Source organism: Anopheles cruzii, chromosome 2 (assembly GCF_943734635.1).
Source record: "Anopheles cruzii chromosome 2, idAnoCruzAS_RS32_06, whole genome shotgun sequence".
NCBI lineage: Eukaryota > Metazoa > Arthropoda > Insecta > Diptera > Culicidae > Anopheles > Anopheles cruzii.
In genome coordinates this window covers 46,986,915-47,013,577 of record NC_069144.1, presented here as the reverse complement: position 1 = coordinate 47,013,577, position 26,663 = coordinate 46,986,915, and the positions used below count along the sequence as shown (strand labels likewise).

At 47.7% G+C, this 26,663-nt stretch overlaps 7 protein-coding genes across 8 annotated transcripts; 3 read left to right on the top strand and 4 right to left on the bottom strand.

Moving 5' to 3' along the window:
• Positions 1-602: 602 nt before the first annotated feature.
• Positions 603-3,951, top strand: LOC128267395 (H(+)/Cl(-) exchange transporter 7). The gene is made up of 6 exons (XM_053004221.1): positions 603-917; positions 989-1,087; positions 1,575-2,900; positions 2,986-3,375; positions 3,453-3,610; positions 3,697-3,951. The coding sequence occupies exons 1-6, from the start codon at positions 819-821 to the stop codon at positions 3,896-3,898; spliced, it is 2,274 nt and encodes a 757-aa protein (XP_052860181.1). The 5' UTR covers positions 603-818; the 3' UTR covers positions 3,899-3,951.
• LOC128267399 (signal recognition particle 9 kDa protein) lies at positions 1,031-26,615 on the top strand. The gene is made up of 2 exons (XM_053004227.1): positions 1,031-1,087; positions 26,102-26,615. The coding sequence occupies exon 2, from the start codon at positions 26,282-26,284 to the stop codon at positions 26,513-26,515; it is 234 nt and encodes a 77-aa protein (XP_052860187.1). The 5' UTR covers positions 1,031-1,087; positions 26,102-26,281; the 3' UTR covers positions 26,516-26,615.
• LOC128279193 (glutamate receptor ionotropic, delta-2-like) lies at positions 3,998-6,119 on the bottom strand. Its single transcript, XM_053017912.1, has 3 exons — positions 5,404-6,119; positions 4,603-5,299; positions 3,998-4,525 (listed from the first exon to the last, which is right to left on the bottom strand). The coding sequence occupies exons 1-3, from the start codon at positions 6,117-6,119 to the stop codon at positions 3,998-4,000; spliced, it is 1,941 nt and encodes a 646-aa protein (XP_052873872.1).
• LOC128279192 (uncharacterized) lies at positions 6,814-8,880 on the bottom strand. Its single transcript, XM_053017911.1, has 3 exons — positions 8,165-8,880; positions 7,407-8,103; positions 6,814-7,335 (listed from the first exon to the last, which is right to left on the bottom strand). The coding sequence occupies exons 1-3, from the start codon at positions 8,878-8,880 to the stop codon at positions 6,814-6,816; spliced, it is 1,935 nt and encodes a 644-aa protein (XP_052873871.1).
• LOC128267398 (superoxide dismutase [Cu-Zn]) lies at positions 10,107-11,884 on the top strand. The gene is made up of 3 exons (XM_053004225.1): positions 10,107-10,450; positions 11,033-11,251; positions 11,315-11,884. Exons 1-3 carry the CDS (start codon positions 10,244-10,246, stop codon positions 11,558-11,560), a joined length of 672 nt encoding a protein of 223 aa, XP_052860185.1. The 5' UTR covers positions 10,107-10,243; the 3' UTR covers positions 11,561-11,884.
• On the bottom strand, positions 16,392-24,460 carry LOC128267396 (flotillin-1). Of its 2 annotated transcripts, none has more exons than XM_053004223.1 (7): positions 24,260-24,460; positions 22,951-23,026; positions 22,420-22,789; positions 20,128-20,598; positions 19,911-20,054; positions 19,663-19,827; positions 16,392-18,260 (listed from the first exon to the last, which is right to left on the bottom strand). In XM_053004223.1, the coding sequence occupies exons 1-7, from the start codon at positions 24,309-24,311 to the stop codon at positions 18,243-18,245; spliced, it is 1,296 nt and encodes a 431-aa protein (XP_052860183.1). In that variant the 5' UTR covers positions 24,312-24,460; the 3' UTR covers positions 16,392-18,242. The 2 variants fall into 2 exon arrangements, with proteins under 2 accessions (XP_052860183.1, XP_052860182.1); XM_053004222.1 differs by having other exon boundaries at positions 22,435-22,789.
• LOC128267397 (polyprenol reductase) lies at positions 24,649-25,822 on the bottom strand. Its single transcript, XM_053004224.1, has one exon. It carries the CDS (start codon positions 25,704-25,706, stop codon positions 24,753-24,755), a length of 954 nt encoding a protein of 317 aa, XP_052860184.1. The 5' UTR covers positions 25,707-25,822; the 3' UTR covers positions 24,649-24,752.
• Positions 26,616-26,663: the final 48 nt, after the last annotated feature.

Here is a 26,663-nt window from a genome sequence, read left to right as displayed (position 1 = left end):
ATTAGATATTACTTCATTTAATGCGTATTCTTTGGTGAAGTTTGACTTTCTTAAAATACTTTACTGAACACTGAAATAAACAATCTATAGACTAGTATACAAAAATGGTTGTTTGTCTGTCTGTACCGCATTTTCTCCAAAACTAACTGAACCAATCCGCGTGAAATAGGGGTTTTTTGGGGGAGATAGTTTTGGGGAAAAGGAGGAGTCACGGGAAATGAAAAGAAAGAAAAGAAAAAGCTAAGGGGAAGCCCGATCGTCTGAAAAGTAGGAGTAACGGGAGGCGGAAAGGTAAGCCGATCGGATACGTCACCGGGAAGTCCTCTGAAACGCTGGATAATCGAAAAATGAGAAAAATTTATTTATTGCTACTTTTTGAAATTCACAAGTCCTAAGACTAGCAACAGCGCCTCCAGCGATGAGTGCTTGAAATAACGTACCTCACAAAGTGACAGCGTGAATCGAAAACAAACATCTGTTGTTGCGAGGTCGTTATCACGAGGCGTAAACGTAGATAATCTTCGTTAATTATCTTAAGTAGAATTAACGTAGTTTTTAGTAAAAACGGGTGTTTGTTGCTCTGCTGCAAAGTACAACGACGAACAGCGTTATCAAGCATTGTGCCAAGGCGTCATGAGGTGAAGAATAGGCTACTTTGTTTTCATTCATCTACCGACCGGACCGATTAGTCATCGCATTGTTTCCGCAGACCATGCTTTTTGTGCCTTGTTTATCAAAAAACCAGCGTCGGTATTTTCTGTTTAGTTTTCTTATCTGATACATTTTAAAAGTTGAACCACTGAAAGTAGTGCACTGAAATGTCTAAGAAACGTGCGTTAATTGTGCTAAACTACGACAGTGACGAGGAGATCCTCGAAGACGTTCGGCGTGATCCTCACAATTCTGAACGTAGTAAGGTAAGCGATGATGACGCATGCCGCGGAGTTATGCAAACAGTTCGTAATCAATGCAGTTTTTTGCATTTCAGGAGCCTGCTGAATCAAGCATTCTAAACAATGACAGCGATGAGGAGGATGTGCCTACATTCAGCACGAACCGACAGCCAAAGGAAGCTTCGCAGTACGAGGTATTTATCCGGCAACTTTCTTTTACTTTGTATATGAGAGAATGCTGGCGTTTCGTCAAAGGGCATCTGTTCTACTGTCCATGCTTTCGTCAGTCACACTGTAGCTTTCCGTTCGCCGTGCGTGCTGTCGTGTGCAAATGGCAGGATGATGGATGCAGAAAAAAAGGATGATGAACCATTCATGTCGATTTAAGTAAAACTTGCCTATTGACTGTGACGTACGCCCATCGCACTGATAACAGTAGAGCGCTGCATGAGTAACAATATAGTTAGGGGAATTAGAGCACCGCACACTGGATGCAGTTTCCAATGGCGGTGCAAGCCGTTTCTCTGTCGATCAGTAAGCGTTGGTGATTTCACGCGTTGTCAGTCATGAGTAGGGAAACAACTTTTGTTCGTCGTGTTAAAGATGAGACGGAGGTTGCTATGGGAACGGTCGTGCGATGGCTGCGCTTTATTAAGCTCTGCGCATTTCTTTCCCTTTCAGAGCCTGGATTATGATGTGTGTGAAAACGAACTATGGAAGCGCGATCAGATCAAGATCGCACCGAAGTTCACCGTGCGGAAGGACTTTGCACGCTGGGTCATATCGCTGCAGATTGGTGTCTGTACGGCGCTGGTCGCATGCTGCATAAACATTGTGATCGAGGAGCTATCCCGGCTGAAGTATGGGTTTCTCAAGCACCAGGTCGATGTGAATGTGATCCACGGGGATCTCAGTATACCGTACCTGTACTGGGCCCTGACGAATGTCGTACCGGTCGTGATCGGTGCTACACTCGTGGCGTACGTAGAGCCAGTGGCCGCCGGTAGTGGTATCCCGCAGGTGAAATGCTACCTGAACGGTGTGAAGGTGCCGCGTATCGTGCGCATCAAGACGCTCGCCGTTAAGGCGGTCGGTGTCGTAACGTCCGTCGTTGGTGGGCTGGCCGGTGGTAAGGAGGGACCGATGATACACAGTGGCGCCGTGATTGCGGCCGGTATCTCGCAAGGAAAGAGCACCACGTTTCGACGCGATTTTAAAGTGCTGCGACACTTCCGGGATGATCACGAAAAGCGGGACTTTGTCGTAGGGGGAGCGGCAGCCGGTGTAGCGGCGGCCTTCGGTGCCCCGATCGGAGGAACACTGTTTTCACTCGAAGAAGCGGCCAGCTTCTGGAACCAGAGTCTCATTTGGCGCACGTTCTTTGCGTCAATCATCAGCTCGTTTACGCTCAACCTTATCCTGTCGGCGTACCACGGGCTCAGCAGCTTCCGGTACCGGGGTTTGTTCAATTTAGGTGAATTCGCCCCGCTCCCGTTTGACTACTTCGAGCTACCGATCTTCATGCTGATGGGTGTGATCGGTGGTTGTAGCGGCGCACTTTGGAACGCCGTCAACAGTCGTCTGAATATGTTCCGAGCGCACGCTATCCGACCACGGTGGGCGAAGGTACTGGAAGCGGCTTTCGTGGCCGTGATTGGGGCAACGTTTGCCTGTCTGATGGCGTACACCATCAACGATTGCCGGCCCTTGGGCAACGATCCGACCGAACATCCGGTGCAGCTGTTTTGCCAGGACAACGAGTACAATGCGGCCGCTGCACTGTGGTTCCAGACGCCGGAGGCGACAGTAAAGGCCCTCTTCCACGATCCACCCGGTTCGCACAAGATACTTACGTTGGCCGTCTTTGTCGCCATATACTATCCATTGTCCTGCGTAACGTACGGGTTGAGCGTTTCGCTTGGCATTTTCATTCCAACGCTCCTGATCGGAGCGGCCTGGGGTCGGTTGACGGGAACGCTGATGGTGCTGAGTTTCCCTGCATCGAGTGTAAGTTCTTAGTCATCGCCTAGACGGATGCTTGGGGTGCTTCATTTCTCGTTACTATGTCCATGCATTCTGTTCGCTTCGATAGGCTTTCGTAACCCCCGGTAAGTATGCTCTGATCGGTGCCGCTGCGCAGCTCGGTGGCGTCGTGCGCATGACACTCAGTCTGAGCGTTATCTTGCTGGAAACGACCGGCAACATTGCCTTTATCTTGCCGATCATATTGACGCTGATGGCGGCCAAGTGGTCCGGGGATTACTTCAACGAGGGCATCTACGATACGCAGATCCGCACGTCGCGCGTGCCGATGCTCCCGTGGCACTTGGAGCCCGAATATCAGCGCCAATCCGCACGCGCCCTCATGGCAACGCCCGTCGTGTGTGTGCGGCTTGAGGAGAAGGTTCAGTATTTGTTGCATATACTGAAAAACACCACACACAATGGCTTTCCCGTCATCGAGGATGGTGACGATGTGAGTGTGTGCTCCGGATGGTTGAAATGGAAATAAGTTTTACACTGACCGAGTTCTTTCCAACTTTGTAGGGATCCCGCGAGAATGGTCGGCTGATAGGGCTGATCTTGCGCTCGCAACTTGTTGTGATACTCAAACGGAGCTACTACCAAGAAACGAGCCACTTCTGGGAATCGACCGTCACTATAGAGGCATTCCGGGACGAATACCCACGCTATCCGGCCGTTGACGTACGTCTCCTGTGCGGCCCTGTTTGGGGCAGCAAACCGATTCACTTTGCTAATGGATTTTCTTGCTTCCTTGCGAACTTCAGGATCTACACGTCAGTGAGGACAAATGTAGTGGCGATTTCTCCGTCAATATGAGCATGTTCATGAACCGCTCGCCGTACAGCGTCGAGGAGGGCACATCCGCGCCACGGCTGTTTCAGCTATTCCGTGCCCTCGGCCTGCGCCACCTGATGGTGGTGTCACCGGAAAACCGTGTTCGTGGTATCATAACGCGGAAGGATTTCCTCTTCGCTCATTAACCCGGCAAAGGCAACCGTCTCATTTTATTCTCTCTGATTTTGTTTTTAAGTTACTGTACTGTAAGTGTTCTTTAATAAAGAAAGCCCACGCCACGGTCGTTACCCTGTTTTTATACTGAACCAATAAGACGTAATAGGTAAACGGACCCCGAAGCCCGCTCGAGACCACAGCTTTTCGGTTCCCAATAATACGATGGCGAAGAGATAGCCCCAACCAAGTGATGCCAGCGCTGGCCAGATATCCACGATCGAAATTGGTACAAAGCTTGTGGCACCGGAACAGCGAGGCTTCTTGGTGTAGAGTAGCGAGTACTCCCGTCCCTGAATGCCAAATTCGCGCAGCTTGAACAAAGCTATGCGCACCGATTCGCGGAAACTCGTGTTCTTCTGTACCGCGTAGTAGGGGTCGATCGATTTGTACGATGGCACTTCTTCTATGTCACACTTTTCACCTTCCTGGAATAAATCGCTGATCAGGAGGTAGCTGGTACTCTGCTCACCGTGGAATGCATACAATCCTTCGCGCACCATCGAGATACCGTGGACCGGTGACAGGAACTTCTCTGTTCCGTCTTTGTTCTTTAGCTTACGCTCGTACATTCCCTTGAAAACCGGTTCAGTAGCATGCTGCAGTGGAACGGGAATGATAGGGTGAAGTAAGCTCATGGAAAGCCAATATACTTAGAGTAATGTTCCTAACGTACACGAAAGTAGTAGCGATTGTAGATCGTATCGTCGGAACCGACTTTTATACGTGAATCCAACAAGTCCTGCGTCGTTTGTATCTTCGTTGAGGGCGATTGAATCATGGCGACAATGTTGGCCGAGTAGCTGGCGTACAGAAACATCAGCAGTACCAGGCAGATCAGGAGCAAACACCGTGAGGCAGCCCTTTTCGGCTCGATGAACGATCCTTGCTGGCAGGTGGTTCCGAACGAGTTGAGCATCGTGTCCGACAGGCCAAAAGAATGCTGAGCTGCCAGTGGCTCTGGCCGCCCGGTGTATCGTTGTTCGAAGTGAAGCACTAACGCCATCAGGAGTGCAGACACCACGATGAAGCTTAGGGTGCTGTACCACACGTATCGTTCGAATGGTAAAACGAACACGTTGTCCGTGTAGGAGAGTTTCGGTGCCCGAAACAAGAAGCTTGCCTTCGTAGGGACAATCATTGCGATATAATCGATAACCGGAATCCGATCTGGTGTGAAGAACGCCGGGGTTGCTCCGATATCGGCTCTGTGGGCCTGCAGTTCGCCGATCATACCTGTGAAGAGGCCTGTAGTGGTGTTGCGATAGCCCCAACTATCAACGATGTAGAAATGTATGGACGCATTAAGGTGAAAGCCAACCGCTTTTGTTATCGGATAGGAAACACGTGACAGTCCATCCAGATGTTTGTTGCTAATAAAAAAACATACGAGATCAGGATACGACCCTCAGGATACGACCTTTCACAAATCGAAGTTGCTATGCACGATCAAGTCAAGTTACAATACTTATCTTACCTATAATCGTTCAAATGCTTCAACGATTCGTTACGCATAAGAACCATGGCAGCGCGGAGTTGGAATTGGTTGAAATTCCTTCGCCTAGCATACGTCACGGCACGTGGACCCGCGATAACGACACCTTTTGTGGGTTCCCAAGGACCAACCGTTTCGACGGTGATTGGACCGGTCCGAGATAAGCGATACTGCTGCCGCACCAAATGCTGGCCAGTGAAGGGATCGGTGCAGAAATAGTACACCTCATTGCTAACCAACAACGACAGATCGTCCAAGGTTGAATACTCGGAACAGTTTTTCCAACCCTTCGCCGAACGTACCGCGGCTCCTTCAGAGTGCAGGATGACCCACCGGAGTCGGTAGTACAGGAGATGGCCGGATTGCTGTAGTAAACGGTCGGTTCCAGCGCAGGCCAAATCAGCTACCACGACCACCAGGTGGCGATCTGGGTCGTGCCACGGAAGATTGTTCGAATCGACGGTGGCGAATTGTAACTCCATGGGGATACGGCCAGCGTTGATCTCTCGCCAAAGCTGATAACGGATGGTCGGTGGCCAACAGACGAGAAGCAATAAACGGCGAGCGCCTTCGAGATGCGTAAGGATATCCCGCACAGCGGCCACACGCTGATCAACGGGTGTTCGTGGCACGTCCACAGCCAACACGCCACCGATTAGCGTTAACAACGTGAGGATAGTGGCCAAGAAAATGGTCATTTTGGGGTATTTCCTCACGGCGCAAGTTCAATCACAGTAAACACTGCTTTATGTCGCTCCGGACAGCCGGGTATCCGATATTTATATCAGTTTACCCAAAGATGCGTTGTGCTGAAGTGTGTAATTTCGGTAATTGATTGTTTGGCTTTGGTTAAGCACTTGTTCCACGATTTCTTAATACGCGTGGGAACTCGAACATTCCGTATAATCAATATAAAACCAGCCATAAACTGTGAATTGGGAATTGATGAGTTTATCCAAAAAGAAATATTCGATCAAATGATACGATATCGAAAGTTCCAAAACGGTTTCTAGCGAGCTTTTTCGCGCTGACCCATTGGTCCTCCCAAACGAGCTCAAAAACAAATTCGAACTGTTGTTTCTAAATCGTCAAGGTTATGAGATTATGAGAATTTAACAAAAGTACCTCATGTCAGCGATTGCTATGATGTTACTAAATTAACAAGTCTACTACACATCAGAACGGTTTTCGCTAAATCTGGGAACTGTTCCCCTGGAGTCTTCTTATGGTTAAGTTGTGGTGTACTGATTCGATTCTTTTATGAAATTGAGTCAACTAAGGGTCCAAATGATGCTATGGCGTAGAAGTGTATTTGCGTGAACTGTGCATCAAGTTGTATGCAGCTATTTCTAAAGTAAGCGACCCTTCTATAATGATCCCTTTTCCGGCTACTTATCTGTTTGCTTTCTTTAAGCAAAGGAACGCCTTCAGTGTGTGATACATTTGGGACCGCACCCACAGCTCGGCCACTAGCGTCATAACCGCTAAGAGACATCCCCAGCCAAATATAGCTAGCGCTGGCCAGATATCCACGATCGAAATCGGCACGAAACTTGTGGCACCGGAACAGCGCGGCTTCTTTGTGTAGAGTAGCGAGTGCTCCCGCTCCTGAATGCCGAATTCGCGCAATCTGAACAAAGCGATGCGCACCGATTCGCGGAAAGACGTGTTTTTTTGTACCGCGTAGTAGGGGTCAATCAATTTGTAGGAATCCACCTTCTTTAGGTCACACTTTTCACCTTCTTGGTACAGGTCGTTGATCAACAGATAGGCGATGCCGAGCTCTACGTGGAACGCATACAATCCTTGCTGTACCAGCTCTATACCACGTCTCAATGGAATGAAGTTTTCCGATCCATCTTTGTTCTTTAGCTTTTGATCGTACAGTGCCTTCAGCAGTGGTTCCGTAGAATGCTGGTGATGAAAGGTGAAAGTTTTGGTTAGAAAGGGTCTCAACGTGGCTCAAAAATTACCGTTTTACGCACCCGGAAATAGTACCGATTGTAGGTTGTGTCATCGGAACCGACTTTCATGCGTGACTCCAACAAATCCTTCGTCGTCTGTATCTTCGTTGAGGGCGACTGAATCATGGCGACAATGTTGGCCGAGTAGCTGGCGTACAAAAACATCAGCAGTACCAGACAGATCAGGAGCAAACACCGTGAGGCAGCCCTTTTCGGCTCGATGAACGATCCTTGCTGGCAGGTGGTTCCGAACGAGTTGAGCACCGTGTCCGACAGGCCGAAAGAATCCTGAGCTGCCAGTGGCTCTGGCCGCCCGGTGTACCGCTGTTCGCAGCGAAGCACTAACGCCATCAGGAGTGCAGACAGCACGATGAAGCTTAGGGTGCTGTACCACACGTATCGTTCGAATGGTAAAACGAACACGTTGTCCGTGTAGGAGAGTTTCGGTGCCCGAAATATTAAGCCAACGCGGGCCTTGATGGGCATCGAGAGATAATCGATTACCGGAATCCGATCGGGAGTGAAGAATAATGAGCTGGCTCCGAGATCAGCAAGATCAGTCTGCAGTTCGCCGATCATGCCAGTATAAAGGCCCGTAGTAGCGTTCCGGTAGCCCCAAGAGGTGACAATAGTAAAGCGTACGGACGCGTTTAGGTGAAGCCCTACCGAATTCGTCAAGTGGTACGAAATGCGGGACAGCGTATCACGGTGTTTGTTGCTGAGAAGGAAACAGCACTTGTTGAAACATTACAGAATCAACCACAAGTTGGGGACCTTACCTGTAGTCGTTCAAATGATTCACTGTGTCGTTAAACTGTAGAACCAATGAAGCACGGAGCTGGAATTGGTTGAAATTCCTTCGTCTAACGTACGTTACGGCACGAGGCCCTGCGACAACGACACCTTTTGTGGGTTCCCAAGGACCAACCGTTTCGACGGTGATTGGACCGGTCCGGGATAAGCGATACTGCTGCCGCACCAAATGCTGGCCAGTGGAAGGATCGGTGCAGAAATAGTACACCTCATTGCTAACCAACAACGGCAGATCGTCCAAGGTTGAATACTCGGAACAGTTTTTCCAACCCTTCGCCGAACGTACCGCGGCTCCTTCAGAGTGCAGGATGACCCACCGGAGTCGGTAGTACAGGAGATGGCCGGATTGTTGTAGTAAACGGTCGGTTCCAGCGCAGGCCAAATCAGCTACCACGACCACCAGGTGGCGATCTGGGTCGTGCCACGGAAGATTGTTCGAATCGACGGTGGCGAACTGTAACTCCATGGGGATACGGCCAGCGTTGATCTCTCGCCAAAGCTGATAACGTATGGTCGGTGGCCAACAGACGAGAACTAATAAACGGCGAGCGTTTTCGAGATGCGTAAGGATATCCCGAACAGCGGCCACACGCTGATCGACGGCAGTACGTGGCACATTCCCAGACAACACGCCACCGATTAGTGTTAACAACGTAAGGACAGTAGCCGAAAACTGGGCCATACTAGGGTTGTGCCTTACTGGGCTTAGCACAAGTATTATCACGGTCACACAGCAGAGTGACCGATATTTATACGTACTTGCCAATAGTTACGGCGATCGGAAACGTATAATTTCGGTAATTTTGCGCTTTGCAACAATAAACAGTCCCCAGGTATCGGAGGCGCAAAACCAGAGCTCACCGTATCGTTTTTACGATGCGCGTGCGAATCAGAACATTTGGTACAAACTATGCCTATCATCAGTCGGTTACAGAGTTGTTGGAAACTTGCAGGAATGCAGGAATTATAAAGGATAAGCAAATGTTTCGGAAGAATTATTTATTGTTTACTTGGGTGTGTATTGGCCCAAACTATAACGGTTATTTTTAGGAGTAAATGGAACCCACAATTTGCGACGCTCTCGCTCGATATCGATATCGGGTTGCAATTTTGCAAGACTTCACGGCTGCCAAACAAAGAGCCCTCATTATGGGGCAGCGGGTCTCACCCATCCGCGACCGTTGACCCAGAAGAAGAAGTGCAATCTTCTCGTAGCCAAAAGCCAATGGCGTACGTAGCTTCAGCAGTAGAACTTACCTCACAGTAGGCTACTACATCGTGCAGCGTTGTGTGCATCGTATCAATTATCTCCGTAACCCTCTTTACGGAGTGGTTGGTTAGTAGCTATACTCATCTAAGTAGGCAAATTACCCAGTTTTTTTTTTTTTAAAAGAACAATCCTCTGGAGAAAATGGCCTCCGAAATACCCAAAGATAACAAAACTTCGTAGCAAGCCTGCTGAGTTACTATAGAACAAAAGCCGGTTAAACACTGTGACCAGATGGCGTCATCCTCTTTGAGACTATTTCACGAAAATAATTCAGTAGACACCTTCTTTTACGCCGATCGCCGGGCCGGATGTCCGTAGAAAGAGCGAGCATCGTTCTGACCGACCCTGGCCACTGACCCTGCCTGCCACAGGCAGAAACAGGCCGAGAAGGCCGGATGATTTAAAATCTTACGCAAGGCACTAAGTGCAACGCACGCACCGCGACGCATTTGCTCGGTTTCGGTTCTCAGCCATCGGTCGGGTTCGGCCAAACTGGCAATTAGTTACGAGCGCTACCCCGATGGCACACAGGTTGCTTTCCGGTAGCTCCACGCACACACGCACGGGCCAGGCCGGATGTTGTGCTGGGCCGAGGTGCATCTTCCATCAAGTAATAAATCATCCCGCCGGCGGCACGGCCGCGTTCAGTTCGTTGTCGGTTGTGGCTGTGGCTGGACCGCACAGTTTCTGGAGTAAAATTCGTGTATAGTGTGGTGCTTTGCGTACAGCGTGTGTTCCGGCTCCCGGGAAGTAAAGGAAAAGATCCTTGGACACAATGGCGATGCAGGTGTCGGGAGCGCGGATGCCAACGCTAGCGTGGCTACTGTTGAGCTGCGTGATGATAGTGCAGGGAACAATCGTTGGCCGGCTAACGGACGATGTTGAGTTTATCGATCCGACCGCCGGGATCGGACCGGGTGGAACCGCCAGTGGCATCCCGTTCGGGCCGAGAGGTTTTCCAGGATTCGAAATACTGCCCAGAGTAAGTGGTCGAGGTGTGAGGGATATTGCTAGTTCGTCTCCTAGAACCAATTCGTTCATTTCAATTTCGATTGACTTGTTTATGCTTTTTTTTAAGAATTTAAACTTTGAAGGTCAAAGGACCTTGTGCTTCCACATTTTGTTCAACTTGATATTTTACTATAATTTTTTTGCTAATATAAGGCTAACTGTCTATTTGAACGAGGTTGGCGTTATTAAATATAGAGCCAGTAGCGGCTGCGCGGGGTCGGTAGCGTGGGAACAAGCGTTCTCCTCGCGATGGCCTCAGAGTGCAAATTAATAATCACATTCTTGGCACTACCGCCATGCGTACACCGTGCGCCACGTGCGTAAGGTCGAAAGTTAAGAAAAAAACACATGAACCGCACGCAAATATTCCTGATCACTGCGGATTGATAAGGCGTGATAATTTTTCGGCCATGAAACGGCGCATGCTCAAGGGTCATCGAGTGCTTGGTATGCTAAGTATCCCATCCGATCTTTCGTTCGTTTCCACACGCCTATTGTTTCCGTTGTTGGCGCATGTGCCGGTGCCGCTCACGTGCCTTGACCGAACGAACAGCCGGAACCATCGTGGAAGGCGGGCGCAACACTGGTGGCGGATAATCCGGAGCAACAGATCATGGGAACGATCTCCTTCCGCCAGTGGGCCCCGGGACACGTCGAAACGGCCATTAACGTAACGGGCGTTCCGGTGGGAAAGCACGCCGTTCACGTGCACGCGTTCGGTGATATGCGCGAGGGCTGCAAGTCCACGGGGCCTCATTTCCGTAGCAGTATTGTAAGTCGTGAGTTCGTGTGGAGAATTAGCAGGTCGGAGACACATCGGACTCTTCCGTTACAGATTGGCAACATCGACGTGAAGGATGACGGTAACGCGGTGATCGATTTCCACAGCCCGTACATCAATCTGTTCGGTTTCGCCGGCATCGTCGGACGCTCGATCGTGATCCACGAAAAACCGTCCGAGATCTACCGGTTTCCAGACCTGTCCATCAACAACCCGGTATCGTTCCAGGGCGAAGAGGACACGGTTGGTGGACGCATCGCTTGCGGTATCATCACTATCCTCGATAACGTTGCGCCGTAGAACGTGGCAGTGTCGGTTGTTAAGAAAATACAAACTGAGCATGTTACTCTAATCTCCGTTTGGTGTGAGTTTTTCGGTCTCGAAGAGGTAGCAGTTTATTGAACAGTAAAACAACAATTGTAACCATATTTAGGAGAGAAATTTGGTAATATCAGGTGTACCGTAGGCCAGTTGCGCAGCAATGCTCATAACGGTTTCCAACTTTGCACTGATGAAGTATTCGCGCTTCAAGGCTTCCGATACCAGTCGAATAAGGCACAGTTTATGGCAGATCAACAGTGACATACTATGGGCTGTTGCTTCGTCCGGTTGCTTCACAAATAAATGGGGTAAACTCTTACGCATCTCTTCCCAGAGCTTCCGTTTGGACATAATCATGGGCCGAAGAAGGGTTTCGTGGTTCAGCAGAAGATTTTCATCCAAACGCGACCTGACCAAAGCCACGAATGTTGTGCTGCGAACCATGTCGCCTTCGTCACCGACCTCCTGCATTGGAGTGTTCTCGACTTCATTTGAGATTCTGGTGCCATCTGGATGATCGATCTGTGCGCTCGGCAATGCCTTATGTTCATCCGTGGGTGGCTGTTCAAGGGGTGAGAATGAGAGAGTGCTTAGAGTAGAATATTCACTATCAATCGTTACGTCTACGACAATCATTTACCTGTGCAGCGGTGATTGTGGGCGAATTATCCGTATCGCCTCCGTCGCTTAAAGTATTTTCCCGATTGTGGCCGGTTTCTGCAGCGCTCTCAATGGGTGATGAAGAATCGCACACAATCTCTGGTGGTTGGATTTCACCCGAATTGAATTGAGAGGACCTCTCGAAGTACGTACTAACCACACTCTGGCCAGAAAGCCTCTCTTCTTCCTGTTCGTGATCGGTCGTGCTGATGGCTACTTCTTCTTGTTCGATTAAGTTGGCTACGGTGGACAATCGTTCATGGGTTAGGGAATTTGGCGTCGTGTTATCGCGTACCATTAGCTCTTCGGTTGAGTCGCTCGCATCGCTATCCTCTTCGCTCAAGGGCGCTGCACAGCCTTCAAGTGGATTTTCGAAAAACGACTGTGGGAAAGACAATCGTCAATTGCCAAACTCACGAGCCAGGGACAATACAATTGTGTTTCAATACATACAAGTGACATGCCAGGACATATTATAATAATAGGCACCGGTGTGACATCAACAATTTGTGGTATCTTTTCAACGACCGTCTATGAAAATTGATGAAGGTTTCAAATTAAAAAAATGTACAAATTTAAATGTGTCATAAATTGTTAACAAGAACTCACTTCTCCAGTTGTGTTCATTGAAGAATGTTCCGAATTGCGCTGATTTTCTTCAACACTTCCATGATTACGGCTGGTCTAGAACATTAAAGGAATGATAATAAATTGCACGCATTCAAGAGATTTGTTACACTTACGATGAGTGCCGGTAACGAATCCTTCGCCTGTGGCGTGGCCGAATTTTCTGTATCACTTTCTTCGTCCAATGAAGTATCGAGAACAATAACATCCACTTGTGGGTCGATGGTATTCGTAACCACCTCTTCTTTGATTGAGATGTACTCGTTGTCCAACCGAATTCGCTTCGTGCTTGGTTCTGATTGATCCTCAACCACTCGGCTACGGTTAGTTTTGTTGAACCGATCATCTCTCGGAGAATCCTACGCCATGTATGAACCAAAAGACCGGATTTAAAACGTTTTGAATGAGAAATCATATTAAGCCAAGTTTGTCATCGAGTACCATTCGCTCTTCGGCTGAGTCGATCGCATCGCTATCCTCTTCGCTCAAGGGCTCTGCATCGCTTTCAAGTGGATCTGTGAAAAACGACTGTGGGAAAGACAATTGTCAATTGCCAAACTCACGAGCCAGGGACAATACAATTGTGTTTCAATACATACGAGTGAGAGGCCAGTTACAGGATCTACTATAAGAGGCACCGGTGTGAAATCAACATATTGTCGTATCTTTTCAACGACCGTCTATGAAAATGGATGAAGGTTTCAAATTAAAAAAATGTACAACTTTAAATGTATCATAAACCGTTAACAAGAACTCACCTCTCCAGTTGTGTTAATTGAAGAAGGTTCCGAATTGGGTTGATTTTCTTCACTTCCATGATTACGGGTGGTCTAGAATATAAAGGAATGATGATCAACTGCACGCATTCAAGAAATTTGTTACACTTACGATGAGTGCCGGTAACGAATCCTTCGCGTGTGGCGTGGGCAAATTTTCTGCGTCATTTTCGTCGTCCGATGAAGTATCGAGAACAATAACATCAACTTGTGGGTCGATCGGAATCGTAACCACCTCTTGTCTGATTGGGATGTGGCCGTTGTCCAAACGGATTCGCTGCGTGCTTGGTTCTGATTGATCCTCAATTACTCGGTCAATGTTTGGTGGAGAAATCTACGCCAAATATGAAACAAACATCCTCATTGAAAACGGGTTGAATGGGACATAATATTAAGCCAAGATTGTCATCGTGTACCATTTGCTCGTCGGGTGAGTCGCTTGCGTCGATTTCGGAAATTGGCCTTAACAACTCACAGGCCATATTGTGGCATGCTTCAATACTTATAACCGCGATATCATTCGGTAATTCAGTTTCCAGGTTGTTCTAATGGACGGGCAAACATTATGACTTAGATAAATTTCAGCAACTGAAAACCCTTTAAAGCTATTTACCTCGTTAGTCGTGTTGCAGGAAGAATTTATAGTTTGCATAGTGTCCTCATATTCTACATTACTTATGCCATTTTTGTTAAAACTCTAAAAGCAGCAAAGTTTGTAGGATAATAGATCGAACACTGTAACACTTATCGTTTCTTACCTCTTCATTCGGCAAAGAACTACTTGAGATATCTTCATTATCATCACCATCATCACCCAGGGCAGATTCGTTGGTTAAGGTATTCGCCGAGAAAGTTGAAGAACCGATCGTGATTGCACTGTGTTCTTGCGAACGATCATGTGTGATTGATTGGCTACTATCGATAAACGAACTCAAGGTTAGCGGATCCTTTTCGGGCTGTATTCTGTGGTCACTAAGATCAGCAGCAAATGCACTATCGATCTCGAGTTGCTCGAAATCGGGCGGCTGGCTGTTTTGGTTACACATCTTTTCGAACTCTTGTGTGTTAATTACGAGTGATTCTTTTTCGAGCAAATTAGACGGGCTAGACAGCAGCAGCGAAGGCGCGCTACAGTTCTGAAAGTGAAAGTGTTAATCGTTTCAAATTTGACAATGTAGTGTGCATTTAGTGCTTTAGTCTTACCTCAATTCGAACAAGCTCTCCATCCAATGCTATTAAGGAACCCTCGCAAGGTCGACTGACGGCTGTTGGTTTAGTGTGCGGGGCAACCCATCGCTGACCGTTGTGAAGAAATTTTCCTCTAAACAGTCTCTTCATGGCTGTAAGATGCACCTGGATATGGTCTGGTACTGCATACGCTGGGTCACTTACGTTTATTTGTATCTTTCTAATTTGCGATGCCTTACTACCACGCCGTTTAAACAGCTGCAGTACCTCGGGGTCAAATATGTTGCCATTTGTCATGTATCGAATGAAAAGCTTGTTGTCGGTGATGTTTTCTACATTGTCCTCTCTTTGCGTAGCACCGCGGTAGAAGCAAAGTTGTAGATGATAAACCCTACGCAAATAGGGGTACTGTAATTGATTGATCAGATCCTCGTCCAACGCATAGCTATCGAGACGCGGAATCAACTTGTTCCTAAAGTGTTTGGATAAATGCAGATGCGCATAGGTTTTACAGTCTTCTTGCTGCAAAACAACGGAGTGGAATAGTCACCGGAATGGCATAGTGAAGTGAACGCAAACCGTACTTACCGACATTTCGGCCGCTATTTGTGACCACACTTTCCAGTGGCTCTCGGCATACTCGGATCGATACTTTTGTACCTTTTCCACCAGACGTTTGTTGAACGTGGACGAAGCAATAATGGGCATCGTTCGCAAAACGAAAAAGGGACGATTACCGTCGTTATGCCGCCACCGGCTTTGGTTCGTTTAAGCGCGTATCCGAGCTCAAGTTTTGATTTGTTTTGATTTTTCAGTTTGACAATACCGTAGCATCTTTTGACAGCCGTGGTGAATTCCGTGGTTGTGTTGAATAAGGCGGTTCGATGTTTGAACGTGAAAACGTTTTTCTTCGGTTCGTGTTGAGAACGCGACGATTTCCAACCTAGCGTTACAAGCAATAAAGATAAGCTACGAATTCTAAGAACGTTAGGCACAACACATAGGACCCGATCGACCGATGGGTCTTAAGAATCCTAAAGAAACAAAGCAGAATCCACAGAGACCACAACATAGGTGCAGATTGCATCATAAAATTATCTAGGGACCGCGCTGGTCCAGCATTCATCTTAAAATACGTTGCAGGCAAGAGCAATGAAAACATTACGATAGATAAGCGTAGGAAATGCATGGCCACAGCAAGGGACCGGAAATATACCCAAAATTGGGTCGACCAGCATCGATCACCACCGATAAGCGACGCATCGAAAGAAAGAGACAAGGATAGTTTAATCATAACGGAACTCTAATAGTCGGAAACCAATCTTCTCTCGAGGCCTCCACTGTCAGGTAGTAGTACCCATCTACCCTGTCCGTCCCAGGCCAAAAGAGTCGATTAACAAACGGTTTTAAGGCGTTGGCAACAAGATCAGAACTGGTAAGTGAACGCGAGATCACTCCGGATCACGCTCCTTCGCGCGTTAGGTCCGCTCCGTAACAGTTCGGTTTCATTAAAACAATACTTTTTAAATGATAAAAGTACGCCAAGCCTGTTTCGCAATATATTTTTTTTATTTAAACCGTTGTGCATTTCGTACGTATAATATTTCGACTTAGAAATGAATCAAGTTTAAAGAATTGCACTATTTTCAGCCACACTTTGGTTCTTTTGCATTGATGAAAACGTAACGTTCGCTATCCATTTGGCGATGGTAGAAAGGGGATTTAAGTTGCGCAATATAGCCGGGGGCCACGTCCTTCATTTCTACATATTCCAATGCTTTTGCTATTTTAACTACTTCTTACACCACTTTTTGTACCGAAATGGGAGAAAAGTTCACAAATGGAGATAGAAACACTTTCTTGGGAAACAAAAATGCATACTACTGACGTTTAATGTAGTTCGAGGGGTGATCGTTTGCTTTGGCGGCTTGCTACGACTACGACCTTTGCACGCCGGCCACATCTTTTATTCACTTCGCACAGTGATACTTAATATCAACGTTTTACGCATAGTTTCCTCCACCGGATGGTATTTTAATGTAAATCTAAACTAGTTTGCTCTTTTCACCAGCAGAGTTTGTGACATTTTTGTTACTAACTTCATCCTGCTACAATGTGTTGTGAGTTCGCAACTGGCGGTAAGCAATTTATTTAGAATCGCGGTTCTCCACCGCATAGTAACCACTAGTTACCGGATGTTTCTCCCCGGCGGGTCCCTGCTGAAGGAGGTACGGAAAATTTAAAAATATAATATTCTTTTCGCTCGTTATTTGAGAAAATATCAAATCTGTTTCGGGTTTGACAACAAACATTGATTTTGTTTCAGCTACACGATTATAGGCCAAATGAATGGATGGACAGTATGTTCAGGCTTGACTTTCGCCAATCTAGGTTCCTTCCTAACGCGAAACACACGTCCCCGGGCGTTTGTCTGACGCATTCTGACACCTTTTGCGCGATGGCACGATTATGAACAGCTTTTCGAGCGGTCATTGGTGTTTGGATACTTTCTTCCTACATTCGCTCGTACGCACGTTTGATCAGTTACTATTAATATTTCAGGGTTTTTTTCTTTTAATTTTCTTTATGATTCTTAATTACACCAAATGGCTTCGAAACAAGCATCATGACAAACGGGGCAAAGCCAGAATATGAACACATTTGTGCAAAACAGAAATATCATTCGAATCGCGAGGCAGTGGCATTGGATCGAAGGAACAGAAACCATTGGTAAAACAATGGTTCCCGGACCCGGAATGACACCGACTGTACACTGAACACATGGCACTGTGTTGGCGGCTGCCGTCAAGTTTGAGGATTGTTTTAAACTTATTAAACTAATAAAGCTCCTTTGCGTTGCTTCACGAAGTAAGAACGTTACTAGGAGCTAGGGGTCAAATACTGATTAAGCCCCACGGAATCCGTGTGATGATAAAATTATTTAATAGTAAAACAAAACGCAGTAACACACTGCAAAAGATATAACCACCAGATTACGTAAGCTTTAACGCAGTGAATAGACCTTTCCACGTGAACGAGAACGAGTTATCAATATTTTAATACACATATGCCGATTTATCGTTCGTAAAGCGGACTCGTATTCAATTCATATTTAATTAATCGGTCGCCGCTGTCCATTGGTTGCTTAATAACGGGAAATTTCGAAAACTTGTGTTATGCTATGCGCGATTTTCGTTTTGTGAAATATATTAAAACACAAATAGACAGTCCCCGATATGACCTGCCCATCTGCGAGTCATCGCCACAGGTGCACCCGCTGGGGACTACTGTTTGAATTCGTTCGTTCGATTTGATCGCTTTGGCTGGTTTCACACTAGAAGTTGTTTGCAGTGAACGTCGATGAACAATTTTTAAGTGTGCTGTTGGTTTCATTGTTTTAACGAGGCCTTTTAACCGGCGTGAATCGACTATCGAATGGTATTTGTTTGGTAGTACCACAGTCGTTGATTTCGGTAGCAGTACAGGTTGCGACAGGCAGAAAGACATTCAAAATGGTCAATGGATAAAGAAAGGAAGAAAAGAAGAGTTGAAAATACGTTAGACACTTCAATAATCGCAATCCTTATCGTCAGCAGCCCAGCGGTGCGACTGAGAGAGGTTCTGTTTTGGGGTGATGATAATGGAAGCTTTAATTGTGTGAAAAATGTGTGAAGCAAACACGAGGCCTAAATCTAGTTTTGTTCCAAAAGATTTTAAGTAAAGGAAAGAAAAGTTCAACCGAAAACTACATTGCTGATGCTTAAAACCCGATACCGATTACAGTGAAATGTTGCTACTACCACTATCGCAGCTGCTGCAGTTCGGACATGCTGTTTTCTAAAAAAAACATCAAAACCCATTTTGAAACGCTACGCTAACCCGAAACGAAAGCACTAGCCATATCTAGCAATACGATATACAGCAGGACTCACTCGTTTTTAAGTGAAGACAAGGACGCAATGGGATGGTGGCGTCACAACGGCAGGGGAGCCTCTAGAGTGTGTGTGCCACTGTGACTGTTGTGTCTGTGGTGTCGTTTCACCGTGTGTTGGTATAATATTCATTGTAAGATTTTGTAGAATGATTTTATTTTTTTTTCGCCACTATAGCTTGTTAGGGGTCCACGAAAGACGACCACCAAGTGGCGGTGTGACTAGAAGAAACGTAACCTAAGATATACTAGCGAAAATCATTAACCAATCAGAATGATACCATAGCTATAGAAAACTAGCTGAACTTTACTCGACCGTTGCTCAAACTATCACCTCTCGGTGTCAATCTATAACCGTATCCGGAAGCGGGATGTAAAACACTGCCTAGAAAAAGAGGATTGGTCCAATTAAGGGAGTGCCTTCACTTTAACCGAAGACAGACTCTGCTGATCAACTGATGATGGCGCTCCGAATTGATAAGAAAACATGACTTACTACCGGAAAAGTGGTTTTCTCTACAGCTTAAATTTAGAATAATTACGATTTTCGATCCTTACTTAGCTACGAATGATTACTATTTGGTTTGGTTGACACATCCACACTAATAAACACCACACTCGACGACGACGATGTTGGTGGAACTATACCGATTCTATTCTATCGATTCCCATCTATAGCCTCTATCGTGGCGGGATCGAACTAAAACTACGAAATTCTTTGGCCTGTTTGGTCGACTACGGGCGATGATGGGATGATGCGTTATGAAGGATGAATCGTGTTAATTTGCAGTAAATGTGTTTTGTTTTCGTATTCATATGTACGTGTGTGCGTAAGCTGTATGTGTGCAAATATGTCTGCAGTACAGGGCGCTTTAGATGTACTTATGGTTCTGATTTACCCGCGAAATGTCTACACCGGTGATCGATTTGACCAGCTCCGGTATCTTGTTCACGATCTGCAACACTTCGCCCGTCAGCTTTACCGCACCGACCTCACCGTTGCCACTCGAGACCATTGTGATTTTCTTGGCCTGCGACAGTGGGGCGGCAACTTCGGCGGCAACCTGCGAAAGAAAGAGACAGATAGAGAGGATGAATACGTAACCACCACCACCACCAGGGATCAAGGGGCTAATTCCGTCCATACCTTCGGTAAGGTTTCGAGCAACATGTCGACCATCGCGGCCTCACGGTACTCCCGCCATGCTTCCGCCTTTTTCGCCATCTGCTCGGCTTCGGCCTTCGATTTGGCGGCAATCGCAAAGGCTTCCGCTTCACCGCGTACTTTTATCTGCAACCGAGACAGACAGAGAACCAGAGTTAATCACTTCTCGAAACCGCACGCACTTCCGCGACTGACTGACCGCTTCGGCTTCGGCTTCGGCCTCCAGTATGACGCGCAACTTGTTCGCCTCGGCCAGCTTCTCGAGCTTATACTTTTCCGCCTCGGCCGGGCGCCGGATGGTGGCTTCCAGTTCGCGCTCGCGGCGCTGCATCTCCTGTGTCTGCACGGCGATCTCTTGCGTGCGTTCGACCACCTTAATCTGCATCTGCTCCTCCTTGATGCGTTGCTTCGTTTTGGCCGCCTGCAGCTCGTACGCCATCTCGGCTTCCGCTTTCTTCGTCTGCACCTCAACGTCGTACACTGCCTTCTTCAGCTCGAAATCGCGCTGCGCCTTCGCGATCTCGGTATCGTTCAGGAACCGCGCAGCCATCCGCTGCTCTTCGGCGATCGCTTCCTTGATTGTTGCGTCGCAGCGTGCCTCCGCTTCGCCGATCCGTGCGTCACGCTTCACCTCGGCCGTGCGAGCCATGCCCAGGCTTTTCAGGTATCCCTACAGTGGCAAACGGTAGGTGATGAGAAGGAAAAGACAACAACACAGTGTAAGTCACTCGCGGGTCGTTGATTGTCCCTCTCCCTTGGAACCCCTTCTGAGACACCAGCGCCTTTTGCGGGGAGGTGGTAAAAAGGCTGCACACATAAGCCGCTTGTTGCACGCTAATTTATAACAAAAAGTGACGCAAAAAGAAACACAAAAACACACATTGATGCGGAGAGAGAGCCACACAACAAACCTTGCGGCCATGCGCCAAAGGGCGCCGCCGTCAATAAATTACTGCTACTAAACGCAAACGCAGCGCCCTTGATTCTGTACATGATGATGATGCTGATGATGATGATGGGTTCGAAACGTGACCAGCACCATTGGCCGGGAGATTATCAAACATACACAGCCCTCCGCGCACGTACGATGCTTACGATTCCTTTTCTGACCCCCTTTCCTTCAAAATGTGGTCACAATATGGCCTTAGGGGGTGGCGGTGGCGCCAATATAATATTACACAAAATAGTAGCCTCAATTCTAGTATGATCCGCGCGTTTCGCAAAAACTAGTACCCGGAGCGTTACGGAAGAAGAAAGCAGATTGAACTAACGGATAACACAGTGTGGCTAAAAGCGCAGCTAGTTTTTTGGCTAGGTCCAGTATAGTACCCTTTAGTACGCGTGGCCCGTTTGCGGAGGGGACGGCTATGCGGCTCGCAAACTAATATGTACAACGTAAAAGTAAAATCATCCGCACAGAACACACCGGGTGCGGAGCATCTAATTTGGCAAATACTACAGCGCGGCTTCTAGAGCGGATGGTGTATGTATGTGTGTGTATATGTGGTGTGTGCAGAATTCAGATGCTGAGTCTGGTGGCGAATGTGGAGTTTACAGAGCGGCTACAGCACAGCGGGTCGTGTAGCAAAAACATAAAAACAGTGCCAACAGTATTTGTTTCTATTGTGTACTGTTTGATAAGTGTGCGTGTGTGTGTGTGTGACAAGTGAAATTGGCACTCTGGCATGTGTTCTGTTTTGTAGTGGCTCTTTGGTCGAGTGGCCCTAGAGAGAAAGAATATGTGTAGTTAAGTTAAACGTACCTTAGCACCCTTATACACATTATCAAAACATTGTTATTTTTATTCGTTAGCAGTAAAAGTAAGTAAGAAAGAAGACAAAAAAGAAAAGAAAAAAGATAGAGAACCAATGAAAACAATGGTCACGTTTGGGGCGTGACACGACGGTGGTAAAGCCACCGTCCGCCACACGCCGCTGGCGCACTACTACTGTGTGTTGTCGTCCTGAGAATGTGAATATGTGAACTGTTATCCTCGATCAAAATGGTCATCGTTTGTTTTTTCGTTTGTCAATTGCTGATGTTAATGACATTGGAAACGATCGGAAATACGTAGCTTGTTAAACCAATTAAAAGTAGAACGAAAACCAATCTATAACCGAATCATCGAAACCCAAACAACGGTAAACCTGCCGATTAGCATAATGTGATGGGATTATAATAGATTCCGTCTAAACAATACTCAATTAACGTATGGCCAAAAAGGTTGCAAATGAAAGAGATTTAGCGAAACAATTTGAAACAGATTTTAAAGTGAAAAAGAGAGAAAAAGAGAGAGAGAGAGCGTGTGTTGTACGTGAGGTAAAGAGAATAGATAAAGGATCAGCGCAGGCGACGGTTCTACTGAGACGAAAGAGCTGCTATTCCGTAGATACGGTATGTGGGGTAGTGGATCTAATAAATGGAGGCAAATATGCGCGAATCGAAAGATGTAATGTTGTTTTCGGGTTTTTAGTGGCGCGTATCGCAGTGCCCGAGAGGCCCTTACCTCTTCGTCACGAATATCCTTCAGCGTGTACGACACGACGGTGATGCCCATGTTAACGAGATCGGACGACGCTACCTCAAACACCTGTTTCGAGAACTTTTTGCGATCCTTGTAGATCTCCTCGACCGTCATGGAGCCCATGATGGCGCGCTGGTGCCCTTCCAGCGTCACCAGGGCAATGTGCTGGATTTCGGCCTCCGGTTTGCCGAGAAACTGTTCACACGCCGTCAGCAGCATGTCCTCGTTCTGGCCCTGGATCTTTACCTGCGCTATGCCAGTTACGGAAATCGGTACACCTTGGCTCGTGTACACGGTCGGGCTTTCCACCTGCAGCGTCATAGTGTTTAGTGAGATTCTGTAAACAAAAAAATAACAATCTAAATCAGAAAAGATGTTCCCCAACGGACCAACGCAATCACGATCGATAAGGGCGCTATTGTTGGCTTATCACTCGGCGCAACAATTAGTTTCGGTGATGGTGGTGGTCGCGTGTCCGTTTCTTCGCCACCCGTTTACCTTTGCACTTGTTGAATCGATGGCCAAACGAAGGCTCTTCCACCGGGCACCAGCAGCGGTTTCATGTGGCAGCATCCTGGTGTTGGCGGATTGGTAGGAAAAAGACCGGAACATCCAATTAATTAACATAACAGCTTTACACTCTGCGCCCCGATCGGTTCGCTGTGTGTGTGTTTACGCCACACCGAACGAACCCGACGCACCAGGGAACGTTAATAGCATGAAATTATGACCCAACTGCGGGAATACAATGCCGAGGGATGGAGTGGTATAAACGCAAGCCAGCAGCAGGCGTTGGGCGTTTAGTTAGATCTAAAAATATCCAAGTGGCCGGCCGAGCACTTGTCGGGGCACTGTTGCTTCATATTTTTTATGAGAAACCACTCATTGTTACATTGCATTGAAATGGTTTTTTTCGGTTTGAACAGTCTTCTGTTCACAGACAGAGTATCAAATTTCCAAATGTGTCTAGTCGCCAGAACCAGTTTTTTTATCACCCCAATTCCCTTTTCCGCTCCATAGCGTCGAGTTTGGCGCTCAAATTGCCCTTCGGTGTGCTCCAATGCTGCCGGCCGGAAGCGGCAATTGGGGCCATCGGAAAGAGGAGCTTCAAAAATCGATACATCCTCGTGACACTTTTAGGGCACATATACACAGTGCGCCACGGCTCCTGTCTTCACCGACGTGGTGTCCTGCATGACCTGCGGCCAATCCTTCCGTCCCCACACGAACCACATAGGATGTGTGTGTGTGTGTGCGGTTGTCATGGCTGGAGTGAATCTGTAATGTTTATTTTATGCTACGCGCTATGGGGAGTCGCAAACGAAGGCCTGCTACACGCTCTCTCGCTGGGTATCGATTTTCCAGTGAGGATTCTTTTTCAACCTGCGACTGTTGGGTTGAACACGAAAGTATCAGCGCTGCTACATGATTCCCCGTTGAAGCCATAGAGTAACGAACGCACTTTGACCAAGTTAAAACGGATACTTGTAGGAACGTAAATACGTACGTACGTACGTAAATTCTTGTACACTGACGCGAGGCGTATGCAATATTATGATGTGCATTCCTGGGACGGGATTTTCCGAAACCCAAAGGACCGGTTCCAGAGCCGGATGATGTCATCTGGATTTGTGTTCGAGACACACACCAGCGTCCCAGCATCAAAACAGCACCAAAGCAACCAGCGTGTGCGTTTCTCGCATTAGGATGATAACAAGGACATAAGAAGAAGGATGTCGGACTCTCTGACGCCAAGCATACTCGGCTGGCGTGGGGTGGGGGGTGGGAAAAGTACCGACGCGCGTACCTGATACCACCAGCGCCTCATTCGGGCCGCAAGTAACGAATCCCCAAACCATCGTTCGCTCGTCACACACTCGTCGCACAACGCCAAAAACACTTCAATTTCCACCAAACTACGACGGGCTACTTTTCGGCCACTAAACACACACGATGGCTTTAAAGATTTTCCTTTGCGCGTTTGGACTCCGCAGCGGGTTATCGTGTCGGGCACTACTCACTGTTTCTAATCAACTATGAAAAAACGCAGAAACACGGTGAAGGAGTATGCGTGCTGGGATGGATGACGGTTTGATGCGCGCCCTCTATATGTCAGAATCACATCCAAAAACACATTTTGTGTGTACATTTTTTCGAAAAGTACGTTAATAAGTTGGACGCCCATTGTTGTTGTAATAGTAGGTGAAATAATTTATTAACTCAACAAAGGTAGCACCATGAAGTAGAGACCCGCACCGGTAAAAAGGGAATCGCATCCGTAAAGAACGCGACCCTCGTGGTTAGAAAACGTACGGGATCACCGCACGCCGTGTCGTCGGATAGTTGGGGAAGTTTTCCCGGTACCACTGGTGGGTGAGCCACGCGTTCATCACCTGATTCAAGATGACCCACAGCAGCACGTACACCATCGTTGGGTTCCTGTGCAGCACCGCGAAGAGCACCACGTACATCACGATCTCGAAGAACATGTGGGGCGACGAAACCACCTCAAAGTAGTCGCCGGTCGGCAGACAGTGCTTCTGGCTGACAATCTTGCCCGTTTTGTCTTTGCGCAGGTTGGCGAGTATCATGTTCGCGCGGTACTGGTGCAGCCAAGCGTGGAAAAATACTCCGATGGCCAGTGCAAGCGGTGCGCTTGGTTCAAACCGGTACCGGTCGGTGGGTAACGTGATTGGGCCGGCTCGGGTGAATCCTTCGGCTTGCGACAGGATCGCAACGATTGTGGCAAAGTAGTGAATGTAGCCCACCAGGTAGGCGGAGAGATTGATCTTCAGCCCTCTGGAGAACACCTGCACGAACCACGTCTCGTAGAAGCGCCGAAAGCATTGCATCGTGATGAGGGTCATCGCGACCATCGTTTCCGTCGGTGTCGTTCGGACCGTGCGCCGGTTCGTTGCCATCGTGTCGAGAAAGTGGATCACGTAGTCTGGTGCTGGACGTCCCGTCACGTAGGCTTGCAACATAAAGTAGGACCCGGCCGCTGACCAGAGGCCAGCGAATATGTAGAAATGCTTGAACCACGCCTTGGGCACTTCCAGCAGCGACACCAACCGGTCGGGCGTTCCCTTGAGCGCATGCTTGCCGTACCGGAACGTTTGTCGAATGGCGATGGGAAGGTGCTTCTCAATGGTCGCCAGAAGACCGCCCAGCACGACGATCGTGACGATAAGATTCACAAACAGGAAATTGATCAAATTGATTGACCTTAGGTCCAGCCAAGCCGTGAACACCATGGTCTCTAATTTGGTGCTACCGTATGAACTCTACCACTTTCTACTGACGGTGATGTGATATGGCAAATGATTAATCTCCGGGAAGTAGGACACGCCACATGAGTTGTTCACACCTATTTCTGTTGCGCCTCCCAAAGCATTCCGTGTACGATCGCGGTGTTTGTTTACCTTCCTTTCTGACAGATCGCCTCTCGCAAGTGTTCAGCAATCTCGCGAATGTTGCTGAATAGCACGACCCTACTAAATGTTTGGTTCAATCAGAATAATATTCAGTAGGCTTAATTTGCGTGTCAATTTACTTTGCCACTAATTAACCCCATTTCGGAAATATTGGGGCTCGCTAGACTCTCTTTTATCCTGCGTTTTTTAAATTTTATATCGTGTTTATTTTTTAGTGCGGAAGGACTGTCAAGTTGACAGCTGAACACATCACGCAGCGGCAAAAAGAAGCAAACGTTGGCAAAGAAGAAGCCTACGTATCCTTTGAATCGGCATTTACGTTCGCGGCAAGATAATTATCAACCGCGAGCCCCCTCGAAGGCATTTACCGTAGTGAAGAGGCCGCAACGGACGAGATGGTGTTCGTTAAATCGTGGGAAGACTTCGAGATCGCCGCGGAAAACATGTACATGGCCAACCCGTGCCAGTGTCGGTTTACGATGAAGTACACGCACCAACGTGGGGCCGTCGTCCTGAAGCTTACGGACAATTTAAAGTGCGTCCAGTACAAAACGGAAGTGCTGTCCGAACTGAAGCGAATCGAAAAGTTCTCCGGCAATCTGATACAGATGATGGCATCGCGAGAGTAGAGGGCGTCCCGCACGCGCCACGATGGCACAGCAACCGGATCGCAGCACGCTTTGGATGTGAGCAGAGGTGAAACGAATAAAAGTGGAGTTATTTTGTTAAGTGAAACGCCGTCCTCTCGTGTTTAGTGTCCGTGCGGCTGCGAATGGT

Coding starts and splice junctions, on each gene's coding strand:
- LOC128267399 (XM_053004227.1), top strand. CDS start 26,282: ATGGTGTTCGTTAAATCGTGGGAAGACTTCGAGATCGCCGCGGAAAAC.
- LOC128267398 (XM_053004225.1), top strand. CDS start 10,244: ATGGCGATGCAGGTGTCGGGAGCGCGGATGCCAACGCTAGCGTGGCTA. Junction 10,451..11,032: donor GATTCGAAATACTGCCCAGA/GTAAGTGGTCGA, acceptor CCGAACGAACAG/CCGGAACCATCGTGGAAGGC. Junction 11,252..11,314: donor CTCATTTCCGTAGCAGTATT/GTAAGTCGTGAG, acceptor CTTCCGTTACAG/ATTGGCAACATCGACGTGAA.
- LOC128267395 (XM_053004221.1), top strand. CDS start 819: ATGTCTAAGAAACGTGCGTTAATTGTGCTAAACTACGACAGTGACGAG. Junction 1,088..1,574: donor AGGAAGCTTCGCAGTACGAG/GTATTTATCCGG, acceptor TTTCCCTTTCAG/AGCCTGGATTATGATGTGTG. Junction 3,376..3,452: donor AGGATGGTGACGATGTGAGT/GTGTGCTCCGGA, acceptor GGATCCCGCGAG/AATGGTCGGCTGATAGGGCT.
- LOC128267396 (XM_053004223.1), bottom strand. CDS start 24,311: ATGGTTTGGGGATTCGTTACTTGCGGCCCGAATGAGGCGCTGGTGGTA. Junction 23,027..24,259: donor TGAGGCGCTGGTGGTATCAG/GTACGCGCGTCG, acceptor CGCCAACACCAG/GATGCTGCCACATGAAACCG. Junction 20,599..22,419: donor AAGAGGTAAGGGCCTCTCGG/GCACTGCGATAC, acceptor TTGCCACTGTAG/GGATACCTGAAAAGCCTGGG.
- LOC128279192 (XM_053017911.1), bottom strand. CDS start 8,880: ATGGCCCAGTTTTCGGCTACTGTCCTTACGTTGTTAACACTAATCGGT. Junction 8,104..8,164: donor AATCATTTGAACGACTACAG/GTAAGGTCCCCA, acceptor TTTCCTTCTCAG/CAACAAACACCGTGATACGC. Junction 7,336..7,406: donor ACAATCGGTACTATTTCCGG/GTGCGTAAAACG, acceptor TTTCATCACCAG/CATTCTACGGAACCACTGCT.
- LOC128279193 (XM_053017912.1), bottom strand. CDS start 6,119: ATGACCATTTTCTTGGCCACTATCCTCACGTTGTTAACGCTAATCGGT. Junction 5,300..5,403: donor AAGCATTTGAACGATTATAG/GTAAGATAAGTA, acceptor TTTTTTTATTAG/CAACAAACATCTGGATGGAC. Junction 4,526..4,602: donor ACAATCGCTACTACTTTCGT/GTACGTTAGGAA, acceptor GTTCCACTGCAG/CATGCTACTGAACCGGTTTT.
- LOC128267397 (XM_053004224.1), bottom strand. CDS start 25,706: ATGGTGTTCACGGCTTGGCTGGACCTAAGGTCAATCAATTTGATCAAT.